The sequence below is a fragment of the Cynocephalus volans genome, chromosome 4 (genome assembly GCF_027409185.1).
Source record: "Cynocephalus volans isolate mCynVol1 chromosome 4, mCynVol1.pri, whole genome shotgun sequence".
Taxonomy (NCBI): domain Eukaryota; kingdom Metazoa; phylum Chordata; class Mammalia; order Dermoptera; family Cynocephalidae; genus Cynocephalus; species Cynocephalus volans.
Genome location: NC_084463.1, coordinates 38014681 through 38030048, shown reverse-complemented (window position 1 = coordinate 38030048; position 15368 = coordinate 38014681). Strand labels below are relative to the sequence as shown.

At 38.7% G+C, this 15368-nt stretch overlaps 1 protein-coding gene across 1 annotated transcript; it reads right to left on the bottom strand.

Moving 5' to 3' along the window:
• Nucleotides 1–1082: 1082 nt before the first annotated feature.
• On the bottom strand, nt 1083–8878 carry LOC134376021 (olfactory receptor 2T1-like). The gene is given in 5 exon segments (XM_063094719.1): nt 1083–1185; nt 1187–1580; nt 4161–4174; nt 8383–8659; nt 8662–8878. Coding segments are annotated over 5 exon segments (1005 nt in total).
• Between the last annotated feature and the right edge of the window lie 6490 nt (nt 8879–15368).

Sequence of the window (15368 nt, the reverse complement as noted above, 5' to 3'; positions counted from 1 at the left end):
TGTTATGAGGTTTTTAGAGGACAATGAACCTGACATGGAATAAAAATTAGTTTTAGGCAGAAATTGAGCAATGTGATTATGATTACAACAATGATTATGTTTCTATGATTATGGATGGTAATCATCATTCCACATGGAGAATTAAAATTTAATAAAGTTACACTATTGATCCCTGGATTAACTCTTTATATGATCAGATGGGACACCAAACATGATTTGCCACATCTTTCTGTCCTCAATTCCTGGATCACTGTAGACCATGAACTATGAGTTAACCCCTATTACTTGGCTACTGTATGCTTAAACTTGATCATCTTATAACATAATTGAAAAGCATTTTGCTATCTTCCCAACCCGAATCCCTGTATGTTTCTCCAGTGTTTTGGAAACCCTTCGGGCATACAGTGTTCTCATTTTGTCTTCTCTGGGCAATGCCCTTTGCTTTCATTCATCAATTTTAACTTATCTGACAAATAGTTTTCACAAATGTGTTGCAAACAAACAAAAGTTAAATACTGTATTTTTACTAAAAATAGCAAACGTGATGGCTGTAGTGAGTACAATGGCTGTTTGAGAAAACTACGTTTAATGACTCTATCTACCACCTTATGGATGGGAGCACATATGTAGCTGCATAAACTCTCTAAAAGGCTGATCAGAAACAGGAAATATGGCCTGTCTCTTATCCGTAGATGGTGAGCTGTATTTACACAGTAGTGTCATAAGTCTCCAAATTACCAACTCCACTCCTGCACTCTTTGATATGTCATGCATTTAAAATTTCACATGGCTTATTATACCTCCAAAAGGTAAAGACCCAGGAGGAAAAAAAAATTCTAATTTGTGTTTCTGGAAACCACTGGGTGTTTATTTTGAAAACATGAACAGGGCAGGAGAAAGGGAAAATATAAGAAAGGAAAGAAGAAGAGATAAAGGAAGGGAGACCAAGAGAACATGTTTTTTATGTTAACTTTTTTTTTGCCAGGTTGAACCCTTGCTTCTCATTTAATCCTTCACTGAGAGCAGGGCCACACTGACCGCAGAGTCTCCCATTCACCATCCACAGGGAAAGGAGCCAATTGTCAAAAGGCCTCTCCTAATACTCTTTGAGAACACTTGATCTTCCCCAGCACCCTCTTCAGAGCTCCAGTCACGTCTTTCTTTCTCAAGCTGTAGATGAGGGGTCAGCACGGGGGTGAGGATAGTGTAGAACACAGAGAAGACTTTGTCCTGGGCCACTGTGTCGTAAGAGTGTGGCACCATGTAGGTATACATGGCAGCCCCATAGAACAAAGTCACCACAGTCATGCGAGAGGAACAGGTGGCAAATGCCTTCTTCCTCCCCTCCACTGAACTCATGTGGTAGATGGTGGTCAGGATTTGGGCATAGGAAGCAATCACCACAGAGAAAGGAATCAGTAGCATCAAAACACAGCACACATACATCACTGTCTCATAGAGGGCTGTGTCTGCACATGCCAACTTCAGGACCATGGGCGCCTCATAGAAGAAATGGTTAATCTCCCAGGAATTGCAGAAGGGAAAACTCATGGTGATGGGGGTTAAGAGGATTCCATCCAGTGTTTCAAGATGGCGGCGGCTGCGGCGGCTGGCGCGGAGTAGCTGAGGTGTAAAAGGTGGCCACTGGGCCTCAGGCAGCCGGGAAACTAGTGGACCTTCCTCTCACCATCTCTTGAGGGAGGACTACAGCTGCTGGCCGGTCGTGGGGGCTCAACGCCACTTTGCCCCCGGCAGGAGAGACTGCCTCATTTACAGGCAACAGCTTTGAAGTGTGGAGCAGGAAAAGAACTGATTCTTAGCTGCAAAAGTGAGTCTTGAAACAGGGAACACGGCGCCAGGGCTGCTGTGGATGCAGCCAGTATCCCAGAGGCTGGGGCCGCACTGAAGGCGACCAGCTGCCCTATTCAGGATTCGAGGTTTCAGACCGACATTAAAGAAGACTCCTGGGAGCGCCCGAGCCGCGCTGCAACTGAACAGCCCGAGGCGGCAGCGCCGAGAACACGGAAGGCGACAAACCAGAGACAGAGAGCGAACACCCGACCTGGCACAGCACTGTGAGTGATCCCTGGCACAGCTCTGTTCGTGGGGTGGATGCCCACGCGGCTCCCGCCTGCACCACCAGGCCACTCACCGCCCCGGTGCTGCCTCCATTTTCCCAGGTGTGGGCAGCTCCGCCCTGCTCCGCCATCACTGAGCCCATTTGCTTGGCCTGGCGCGGGGCTTTCCGGAGCCTGCGGGCCGGCCTCCTCTCCCACTCCCTCCGCGGTTCTCTGGCGGGACTGGGGACGTGGGGCATCCTGACCAGTGTTGGGAGGGCAAGGAAGTACGGGCGGGCCGACTGTCACTCCACCACACCCTGGACTCCGCCCTGGTAAACTTCCTGTTACTGGGAGGCAGATACCATCACTGCGACCACCAGTTTGGAAAAAAGCCTAACGAATTTCTGGTTGGGAATAGTGTGGTAGGAGAGTTCCCAGGTCCGCTTGAACCTGCCGGAGAGCAGGCTGCAGGCGGGCACTAGACTCGGTTTATACCGGGGGGATACAAAGGTGAACAAGACCCGAGAAAGATCTACACAGTGCTACAAAGGCACCCAGAGAGACCGGTCGTCTGTGCCTAGCAGAAACCTGGTAGACTTCCTGGGCGAGGCAGTGCTGAGCAGGGTCTTGAAGGCCCAGCTGATAGACGAGGGGTGCAGAAGACACGCCCCAGCCCAGCACAGTGTGCACAGAGGGGGGAGACGTGCGGCCAGGGAGGCGGAGACTCGACAGAAACCACACACCCCGTGGGGTCGCCACTGCACGATCTAACAGCCTGGGCCAGAGCACACAGAAACGGGAGAAGTCCTGCACAGGAAGTGAAAGCTCAACAGAGATCACACACCCTGTGGTACGTGATCCACCAGCCCAGCAGAGTCCAAGCTGACCAGAAAGGTGGATCCCCGGAGAAGCCCAAGACCCGAGGCAACCACACACACAAGACACTAGAGGCCAACTGAGCAGTCACGGCAGGAGCCATACCAAATTGGCAACCACAGCAACATCCTAGTTAGTCATTAGTCTCAAACCGGTGGACTGTGAAACCCGCTGCCACAATGAATAAACACCAAAAAAAAGACACCAGAAATACAAAAAATCAAGAAAGTACACCACCAAAAGTTAATAAATCTCATACTCTAGATCCTATAGAACAAGAAGCCCTTGAAATAACTGACAAGGAATTTCGAGTGATAATTCTAAGGAAACTGAATGAGATACAAGAAAACTCAGCTAGACATCATGATGAAAGGAGGAAAAGTATACAGGATCTGAAAGAGGAAATATACAAGGAAATCAATGTCCTGAAAAAAAATGTAGCAGAACTTGCTGAACTGAAGAAGTTATTCAGCGAAATAAAAAACACAACGGAGAGTTTAACCAGCAGGCTTGTCGAAGTTGAAGAGAGAACCTCTGAACTTGAAGATGGGCTGTTTGAAATAACACAAGCAGACAAAAAGAAAGAAAAAAGAATCAAGGACATGGAAGAAAATCTGAGAGAGATATCAGACAACCTCAAGCGCTCAAATATCCGAGTCATGGGTATTCCAGAAGGGGAGGAAAATGGAGATTCCATTGAAAACATATTCAACAAAATAGTGGCAGAAAACTTCCCAGGTATAGGAAAAATCACAGATCTTCAGATCCAGGAAGCTCAACGATCTCCAAATGTATTCAACCCAAAAAGGCCTTCTCCAAGACATGTCATAGTCAAATTGGCAAAACTCAGAGACAAAGAGAGAATCTTAAAAGCTGCAAGAGAGAAGCGTCAAATCACCTATAAGGGAGCCCCAATCAGGTTAACATCAGACTTTTCATCACAAACCCTAAAAGCTAGAAAGGAATGGGATGATATTTTCAAAATACTAAAAGACAAAGATTGCCAGCCAAGAATACTCGACCCTGCAAGGCTATCCTTCCGAAATGAGGGGCAAATAGTATATTTCTCAGACAAACAAAAACTGCGGGAGTTCACTACCACACGACCACACTTACAAGAAATCCTCAAGGGAGTACTGGGTTTGGTTCCTGAAAAATAACTACCACTGCCATAAAAACCCAAGAAAAATCTAAACCCGCTAGTACAATAAAAATGGCATTCATGAAGAGAAAACAAGCTAACAAAAACACTATCTACAACCTAAGGAACCAACAAACAAAGAAACCAAACAGTAAATCAGAAAGCAAGGAACAAAAGACACCTAAGACAACCAAACAACCAATAAAATGCTAGGAATAAATCAACACCTTTCAATAACAACTCTTAATGTTAAAGGCTTAAATTCCCCAATTAAAAGACACAGACTGGCTGACTGGATCAAAAAGCAGGACCCAACTATATGCTGCCTACAAGAGACCCACCTCACCCATAAAGATTCACACAGACTAAGAGTGAAAGGATGGAAAAAGATTTACCATGCAAACAGAAAAGAAAAACGAGCTGGAGTAGCTATTCTTATATCTGACAAAATAGACTTTAAACTAAAAACCATAAAAAGAGACAATGAGGGACACTACTTAATGATAAAAGGACTGATCCATCAAGAAGACATAACAATCATAAATATGTACGCACCCAATGTTGGAGCAGCCAGATTTATAAAACAAACTCTATTAGACCTAAAGAAGGAAATAGACACTAATACCATAATAGCAGGGGACCTGAACACTCCACTGTCAATATTAGACAGATCATCTAGGCAAAGAATCAGTAGAGAAACACAAGATCTAAACAAGACTCTAGACCAATTGGAATTGGCAGATATCTACAGAACATTCCACCCAACAACCTCAGAATATTCATTCTTCTCATCAGCACATGGATCATTCTCCAGGATAGATCACATATTAGGTCACAAATCAAGTCTCAATAAATTCAAAAAAATTGGAATTATCCCATGTATCTTCTCAGACCACAATGGATTAAAACTAGAAATTAATAACAAGCAAAACTCTGGAAACTATACAAACACATGGAAATTAAACAGCATTCTACTTAATGACATATGGGTCCAAGAAGAAATCAAGCAGGAAATCAAAAAGCTTATTGAAACTAATGAAAACAATGATACATCATACCAAAACCTGTGGGATACTGCAAAAGCAGTATTGAGGGGAAAATTTATTGCATTAAACGCTCACTTCAGAAGAATAGAAAGATGGCAAGTGAACAACCTAACACTTCACCTTAAAGAACTAGAAAAACAAGAACAATCCAAACCTAAAGTTAGCAGACGGAAAGAAATCATTAAGATCAGAGCAGAACTGAATGAAATTGAAAACCAAAAAACAATTCAAAAGATCAACGAATCAAAAAGTTGGTTTTTTGAAAAGATAAATAAAATTGACAAACCATTAGCATGGCTAACAAAAAAAAGAAGAGAGAAGACTCAAATAACAAAAATTAGAAATGAAAAAGGCGATATTACAACTGATTCGTCTGAAATACAAGGAATCATTCGAGACTACTATAAACAACTATACGCCAACAAATTTGAAAATCTGGAGGAAATGGATAAATTTCTGGACACACACAAGCTCCCAAAACTGAACTGTGAAGACGTAGAAAATTTTAACAGACCAATAACAATAAAGGAGATTGAAGCTGTTATCAGAAGGCTCCCAACAAAGAAATGCCCAGGACCAGATGGATTCACAGCAGAATTTTACCAAACATTCAAAGAGGAATTGACACCGATTCTTTACAAACTATTCCAAAAGATTGAAACGGACGCAAATCTCCCAAACTCATTCTATGAAGCAAACATCATCCTGATACCAAAACCAGGTAAAGATATAACCAAAAAAGAAAACTACAGGCCGATATCCTTGATGAATATAGATGCAAAAATCCTCACTAAAATACTAGCAAACAGAATACAGCAACACATACGAAAAATTATTCATCACGATCAAGTGGGATTCATCCCAGGGATGCAAGGTTGGTTCAACATATGCAAATCAATAAATGTGATACACCATATTAATAAACTCAAACACAAGGACCATATGATCATCTCTATAGATGCTGAAAAAGCATTTGATAAAGTTCAGCACTCATTCATGACAAAGACCCTCTATAAGTTAGGTATAGAGGGAAAGTATCTCAACATAATTAAAGCCATATATGACAAACCCACTGCCAATATCATCCTGAATGGGGAAAAGCTGAAAGCTTTTCCTTTAAGAACAGGAACTAGACAAGGATGCCCACTCTCACCACTCCTATTCAACATAGTGTTGGAAGCACTATCCAGAGCAATCAGAGAAGAGAAGGAAATAAAGGGCATCCAGATTGGAAAAGATGAAGTCAAACTGTCCCTGTTTGCAGATGACATGATCCTATATATTGAACAGCCTAAAACCTCTACAAAAAAACTGTTGGAATTGATAAATGATTTCAGCACATTAGCAGGATACAAAATCAACACACAAAAATCAGTAGCATTTCTTTTCTCCAATAGTGAACATGCAGAAGGAGAAATCAAGAAAGCCTGCCCATTTACAATAGCCACCAAAAAAATAAAATACTTAGGAATTGAGTTAACCAAGGATGTGAAAAATCTCTATAATGAGAACTACAAACCACTGCTGAGAGAAATTAGAGAGGATACAAGAAGATGGAAAGATATTCCATGCTCTTGGATTGGAAGAATCAACATAGTGAAAATGTCCATACTACCCAAAGTGATATACAAATTCAATGCAATCCCCATCAAAATTCCAAAGACATTTTTCTCAGAAATGGTAAAAACTATTCAGACATTTATATGGAACAATAAAAGACCACGAATAGCCAAAGCAATGCTCAGCAAAAAAAATGAAGCTGGAGGCATAACACTACCTGACTTTAAGCTATACTACAAAGCTATAATAACCAAAACAGTATGGTACTGGCATAAAAACAGACACACTGACCAATGGAATATAATATAGAATCCAGAAATCAACCCACACACTTACTGCCATCTGATCTTTGACAAAGGCAACAAGCCTATTCACTGGCGAAGGGACTGCCTCTCCAGCAAGTGGTGCTGGGATAACTGGATATCGATATGCAGGAGAATGAAACTAGATCCATACCTCTCACCGTATACTAAAATCAACTCAAAATGGATTAAGGATTTAAATATACACCCTGAGACAATAAAACTTCTCAAAGAAAACATAGGAGAAACACTTCAGGAAATAGGACTGGGCACAGACTTCATGAATACGACCCCAAAAGCACGGGCAACCAAAGGAAAAATAAACAAATGGGATTATATCAAACTAAAAAGCTTCTGCACAGCAAAAGAAACAATTAAAAGAGTTAAAAGACAACCAACAGAGTGGGAGAAAATATTTGCAAAATATACATCTGACAAAGGATTAATATCCAGAATATATTAGGAACTCAAACAACTTTACAAGAAGAAAACAAGCAACCCAATTAAAAAATGGGCAAAAGAGCTAAGTAGGCATTTCTCTAAGGAAGATATCCAAATGGCCAACAGACATATGAAAAAATGCTCAACATCACTCAGCATCCGGGAAATGCAAATCAAAACCACATTGAGATACCATCTAACCCCAGTTAGGATGGCTAAAATCCAAAAGACTATGAACGATAAATGCTGGCGAGGCTGCAGAGAAAAAGGAACTCTCCTACATTGTTGGTGGGACTGCAAAATGGGGCAGCCTCTATGGAAAATGGTATGGAGGTTCCTCAAACAATTGCACATAGATCTACCATACGACCCAGCCATCCCACTGTTGGGAATATACCCAGAGGAATGGAAATCATCAAGTCGAAGGTATACCTGTTCCCCAATGTTCATCGCAGCACTCTTTACAATAGCCAAGAGTTGGAACCAGCCCAAATGCCCATCATCAGATGAGTGGATACGGAAAATGTGGTACATCTACACAATGGAATACTACTGAGCTATAAAAACGAATGAAATACTGCCATTTGCAACAACATGGATGGACCTTGAGAGAATTATATTAAGTGAAACAAGTCAGACACAGAAAGAGAAATACCACATGTTCTCACTTATTGGAGGGAGCTAAAAATTAATATATAAATTCACACACACACACACACACACACACACACACACAAACCGGGAGGGGGGGAAGAAGATATAACAACCACAATTATTTGAAGTTGATACGACAAGCAAACAGAAAGGACATTGTTGGGGGGAGGGGGGGAGGGAGAAGGGAGGGAGGTTTTGGTGATGGGGAGCAATAATCAGCTACAATGTATATCGACAAAATAAAATTTAAAAAAAAGAAAAAAAAAAAAAAAAAGAGGATTCCATCCAAAGAGCCCGCAAACTAAGAACCTGCCATGATCATCCAACACACCCATTGGCTCATGTGGACAAGGTATCTCAGAGGGTTGCAGATGGCCACATAGTGGTCATAGGCCATGAATCCCAGCAGGAAGAATTCAGCTCCCACAAGGGTAAGGTAGAGAAAGTGTTGAGCCATGCACCCCACAAAGGAAATGATCCTTTGACCGAGGAGGTAATCAACCAGCATCTTGGGCATGATGGTGGAGATGTACATCATGTCAATGAAGGAGAGGTGGCTGAGGAGGAAGTACATGGGGTGTGCAGGCACAAATCAGAGCAGATCAGGAAGATCATGATCCCATTGGCCATCAATGAGGTAAAAACGATGATAGAAATGATGGCAAAAAGAAGGCCTGCGGTTTCCTTTCTGTTGAATAGCCCCACAAAAGTGAGGTCTTTAGAGGATGTGTGGTACCTTCCATTGATCCTACAATGATGCTGATATACCCTAGAATCTTCCAAATAAAATAATGACATTCTCAGGGAATTAAAATAACATACAGATTACTTGCTAAGCAGAAAACTTCTAAAAGTTAGAAGAAAAGTTTAAAAATAATATTCTTGGTATTTTGGAATTGATATCTACTAACTAATTTATTCCAGAATGTTTTAAAATAAAATTAATCATTATTAATCAATAATTCTTTAAATGCATTCGACAATATGATGTCAGTAGATACTACCGTACTATTCTGATACACATACCAGCTAAGGGTAAATACCATGCTTTGCCACTGTTAATCAAACGATAGGCTTGTCTGTGTGTGTGTTTGTGTGTGTGTATGTGTTTGTGTACGTACATACTACCTTAGGTGCATTTAAATCCATATCATTATTAAATGCATCACCACCATCTACAATACGTCTTTGGTACTGGCTATGAGTAGTCTATTTAGCCAAATTAGTCTGTTCTGTCTGCCATTTAGCTCTAAGTGTGGGTGATCTACCAATCAGTCCATGAGTCACTGTCTACATCATGATAGTACATTTGGCGTCAGTTCATTCACGTTGCAGACAAATTATATGGGCTGAAATAAACTAGGCAATGGAAACTATTTTTGCAAATAAAGACGTGAAAGGATCATCCAATATTATAGGTATTCACTATTACAGAATTGTTTTGGTTTACTTTCAATTTTAGGATAATGAGGAATTAGCAACAAGATTATGATTAGCTTGAGCATTAGTGATTCATATTCAGAGGACATATCACAGGGACATATACAGACCAATAATCCACCTATTATTTTTTTGAAATTGGATTTTTTTCATAGTGCTTATTAATTAAGAAAAAACTGAAAAACTGTATTTCGTATAGAGGTCAGGCTAAAGAAAAAACTATCCACAGCAAACTTTATTAAAGGATAATTTTTTGTTTATTTTAAGGCTAAAACTTGTTCAAGGTTAGACATGCTTGGGAGTTAAATTGATCAAAATAGTCCAATACTCCTCTATGTGTTCTAAAAATATGAGCATTTGAGTCAACTGCACAGAAAAAAAAAATTATTAAGAATAACATTGATGACGTGAAGAGTTTACTTTGTGCCAAGAGCTGCGCTAAGAAGTGCTTTGCATCTGTTGACTCATTAATCTTCACAATAAACATAAGAAGTGAAGATCTATAAACCACCCTTTCCTTTCACCAATGGCAGAATTTATAGTAATGTGTGGGTGGTCACACAGTATGTTAGTGGAGAGTATTTGGAACAGGCAGTGTCAGTTCATACTGTGTTCTTACCCATGGCCCAGAACATCAATTAGACACTTACTGTAGTGATCAAATATAATATACAAACCATGCGAATCCATTAAAATTTTAACTATATGTAATTGTCAGTGTGACTAGTGAAAATTACTCATGATTGAGCATAGATCACAAATTATTACAAAAACGACTGCTGTTTTTTGAAAAGCACTAACTATGTTTTTCCATATTTATCTTTTTTTTTTTGGCAATTTCAGAATTTTTGGTGCCAGGTTTAATAAATTTCCCTGATAGCACATATAATTACATTATCATTTATATCTGCCTCATTTTCTTTTCCCTTTCCTGGTTTTCATTAATGGAACCCATTGAAATGTGTATATGAAGGAAAAATTCTATCCGGTTTCTGAAACAGCTGAAATGCTGGTGGTATTTCAACTGCTTCCACACTTCCTGTATTTTTGGGTTTACTTTTATCATGCATGTAGACTACAGTAACAGAGGGAAAATGATGTGTTGCTTTACAAAGTCAAACAGTTTTCTCCGTTCTCTATTAGTACTTATTCCTAAATAGGTTTTTAAATCTTCTGCTGTCCTGGATTTTTCTATAGCTAGGTAACACTGTAGTCCTAGTAATACAAAGACAAATTCTAAAGAGTATTCTGTTCTGCAGCTGACTGGCTTTACCTTCCTGTTCGAATATAACAGGACTAACTTGTCAGAGAGCAATCCCTCCTTATGTGAACTATGATTATAAATAAAACATTTGGTTAAATTTATTATCTGTTCTTTCACTATGGGGGAGCATAATGAGAAGGACCTAGACATGGTGAATTTCTGCTGGATGCAGATTTGCTATTATTTAGTACACATGAAAATAATGTGAAAATGTCTGGAATGATTCCGTGCCTTTTTAAAGGAATTGTCTTCTGAAATGATGTAGTAAACATATTTGCTTCTGAAGTGTTGTAGTAACTAAATTTAGAATGAGATGAACTGAGTTCTTCTTATTATGACATAAATTAATTTTGTCATACCTGAATCCTACCCCCAAATTCTCTGGGCCTCAATATCTATATTAGTTGTGATAATAAAACATCCAGGGATTTTTAAAAGTTCAAATAAGAAATTTAGCTGGGAGAGTCCCAGCCACCACCTGACCAGGAGCTGAGGTGAGCACAGTCCATTGCACCACCTTAGAACCAGACACAAGCACCATAAAGGACATCCCATAGCCTGAGAGGATCCAAGGCAATCTACCACAGCTACCACAGCACTTACTACCACCATAAGGATGGCTCACCACCACAGTAGCAGCCAGGGCCACCCTATGGGAGGCCCACCATGCACTTGACAGTACTGATAGAAGAGTCACCATCAGAGCCTACATTTAGGTGAGGAAGTCTTTCTCCTCGTAGCATGCTCCAGAGTAATAGAAGAAACAAGTACACTACCAGATAACCAAACATCAACAAAAATATACTAGAACTATGAATAAACAAGAAAATATGACACCACTGAAGGAATACAGTAATTCTCAAGTATCAGACCCCACAGAAGAAGAACACCTTGAATAGTCTGAAAAGAAATTTGAAACAATGATCTTACAAAAACTCAAAGAAAAAAGGGAAGACTTAATTAGAGAACACAATGAAACAAGAAAAAAAAAAATCCAGGATATGAAGGACAATTTTTACAAAGAGATTAACACATTAAAAAAAGAATGTAATAGAGCTCCAAGAACTGAAGAATTCACTCAGTGAAATAAAAAGCACAGCAGAGATCTTGAGCAGCAAGCTAGAGCAAGCAGAAGAAAGAACTTCGGACCTTGAAGATTGTCTTATTGAAATAACCCAGACATACAAAAAAAAAAAAAGGTAAAAGGAATTTTTTAAAAATGAAGACAATCTAAGAGAGCTAGCAGACAACCTCAAGCAAACAAACATCTGAATCATGGGTATTCCAGAAATGGGGGAGAAAGGAAAAAGCATTGAAAAGCCTAGTCTAGGAAATAATAAAAGAAAACTTACCAGTTATAGTGAGAAACACAGACTTTCAGATCCAGGCAGCCCAAAGATCCCTAAACAGATTTAATCCTCTCTAAGACAAATTACACTCAAATTGGCAAGGCTCAAGACAAAGAGAGAATTCTAAAAGCAGCAAGAGAAAAGCATGAAGTCACCTATAAGAGAACCCTCATCAGAATAATAGCAGACTTCTCAACTGAAACTCTACAGGCCAGAAGAAAGTGGGAAGATATACACAAAATTCTAAAAGAAAAAAATTGCCAATCAAGAATATTATACCCAGCAAAGTTATCCTTCAGAAATGAGGAAGAAAAACTGTATTTCCCAGACAAACAAAAATTGTGGGAATTCACCACCACATGACCACTACTACAAGAAATTTTCAAAGGAGTCCTGCATCTGGAATCTGAAAAAATGATAATCACCATCACATATATACAAAAAAGAGCAAAACCCACCATTGAAACAAAATTGCAAATGAGAAAAATAAAGAAGCTAAATCATGCAACCCAAAAATGGAACCAACATTGAAGGTGACAAATAAAAGGTGAAGTAAGGAACAAAAGGTGTTTAAAACATGTAAACAAAAAGCAATATAATGACAGGAGTAAAGCAATATCTGTCAGTAACAGCCCTAAATGTAAATGGATTAAAATCTCCATTCAAAAGACACAGACTGACTGATTGGATTAAAAATATGTGCTGTCTTCAAGAGACTCACCTCACCTATAAAGACACACACAGACTAAAAGTGAAGGGATGGAAAGAAATATACCATGGAAATGAAAACCAAAACCAAGCAAGAGAAGCTATTCATGTACCAGATAAAATGGACTTCAAACCAACCCAACCCTGGAGCACCCAGATATATACAGCAAATAATCTTAGATCTAAAAAAAGAGATTGACCCTAATATGATAATAGTGGATGACCTGAATATCACTCTCTCGTCATTGGACAGATCTTCCAGGTAACAAATCAACAAAGAAACACAGGATTTAAACTCTACTTTAGACCAATTGGACATGGCAGATATCTACAGAGCATTTCATCCAAAAACTGCAGAATATACATTCTTCTCATCAACACATGGAACATTCTGCATGAAAGACCACATGTTAGGTCACAAATCAAGTCTCAGCAAATTTTAAAAAACTGAAATCATTCTGAGTATCTTTTCAGACCACAGTGGATTAAAACTAGATTTCAATAACAAGTGAAACTCTGGAAACTATTCAAGTGGATGGAAACTAAATAACAGGCTTCTGAATGACCTATGGCTCCAAGATGAAATTAAACAAGAAATCAAAAACTTTCTTGGAATTAATGAAATTAAAGATACATCATACCAAAACCTGCAGGATACTGTGAAAGCAGAACTAAGAGGAAAGTTTATTGCAATAAATGCTTACATCAAAAGAATGGAAAGACTTCAAATAAATGACCTAATGCTACACTTAAATAACTACAAAAACAACAAAGTAGATGGAAAGAAATAATTAAGATCAGAGCAGAGCTAAAAGAAATAGAGATGTAAAAGATGAAACAAAAGATCAGTGAAACAAACAATAGTGTTTTTGAGAAGATAAATAAAATAGACAAACTATTAGCTAGGTTAACCAGAAAAAAGGAGACAAGACCCAAATAACAAAATTCAGAAAAGAAATAGGAGACACTACACTGATACTACAGGAAAAGGAAGAATAATTAGAAATCATTGCAAACAACAACTATACACCAACAAATGTGAAAACCTGGAGGAAGTGGATAAACTTCTGGACACATACAAACTGCCAAGACTGAAGCAGGAATAATTAGAAAACCTAAACAGACCTAAAACAAGAAACAAGATTGAAGAAGTAATCAGTCTTCCAACAAAGAAAAGCCTAGGACTGGATGGCTTTACAGCTGAATTCTATCAAGCCTTGAAAGAGGAATTAATACCAATTCTCTTTAAGCTATTCCAAAAAATTGGAACAGAAGCCATTCTCTCAAACTCATCCTATGAGACCATAATCACCCAGATACCAAAACTGGACAGAGTCACACACACAAACACACACACAAATGCCAGAAAATTACAGGTCAATATCCTTAATGAACATAGATGTAAAAATCCTCTGCAAAATATTAGCAATCAGAATACACAACACATCAAAAAAAATTATACACGATGATCAAGTGGGATTCATCACAGGGATGCAAGGAGGGTTCAACATATGCAATTCAATAAATGTGACACACCACATCAACAAAATCAAGGACAAAACATGTATGATTAGCTTAATAGATAAAGAAAAAGCATTTAACAAAATCAACATCCCTTCATGATAAAGACTCTCAGCAAATTAGATATAGAAGGAAATTTTCTCAACACAATAAAAGCCATGTATTATAAACCAATCACCAAAGATGAAAGCTTTTCCCTAAGAACAGGAACAAGACAAGGATGCCCATTCTGACAACTCCTATTTAATATAGTATTGGAAATACATGACATCCAGATTGGAAACGATGAAGTCAAACTGTTCCATTTGAAGATGACATAATTTTATATATAGAAAAACTTACAGACTCTACCAAAAAAGTCGTAAAGCTAATTAATGATTTCAGTAATGATGCAGGATACAAAATCAACACCTGCAAAATAGTACTCTTTTTATATTCCAATAATGAACTAGCAGAAAAAGCAACCAAGAAAGCAAGCATTTACAATAGTGGCCAAACAAATAAATTACCTAGGAATCAATTTGACCATGGACATGAAAGATCTCTACTATAGAACTGCAAAACACTATTGAAAGAAATTAAAGAGGACATAGAAAGATGGAAAAACATACCACGCTCTTGGATTGGAAGAATTAACATCATGAAAATGTTCATTCTCTCCAAAGCAATCTACAGATTCAATACAATACCCATCAAAATATCAATGATATTCTTCACAGAAATAGGAAAAGCAATCCTAACATTCATATGGGACAAAAAAGACCCTGAATAGCCAGAGCAATCCTGAGCAAAAAAAAAAAAATAAAGCTGGAAGCATAATGCTACCCAACTTCAAATTATATTACAAAGCTATTTTAACCAAAACAGCATGATACTGGCATAAAAACAGACATGTAGATCAATGGAACAGAATAGAAAACTCAGGAATCAACCCACACATATACAGCCAACTGATTTCTGACAAAGGCAACAGGAACATACATTGGGGAAAAGACTGCCTCTTCAA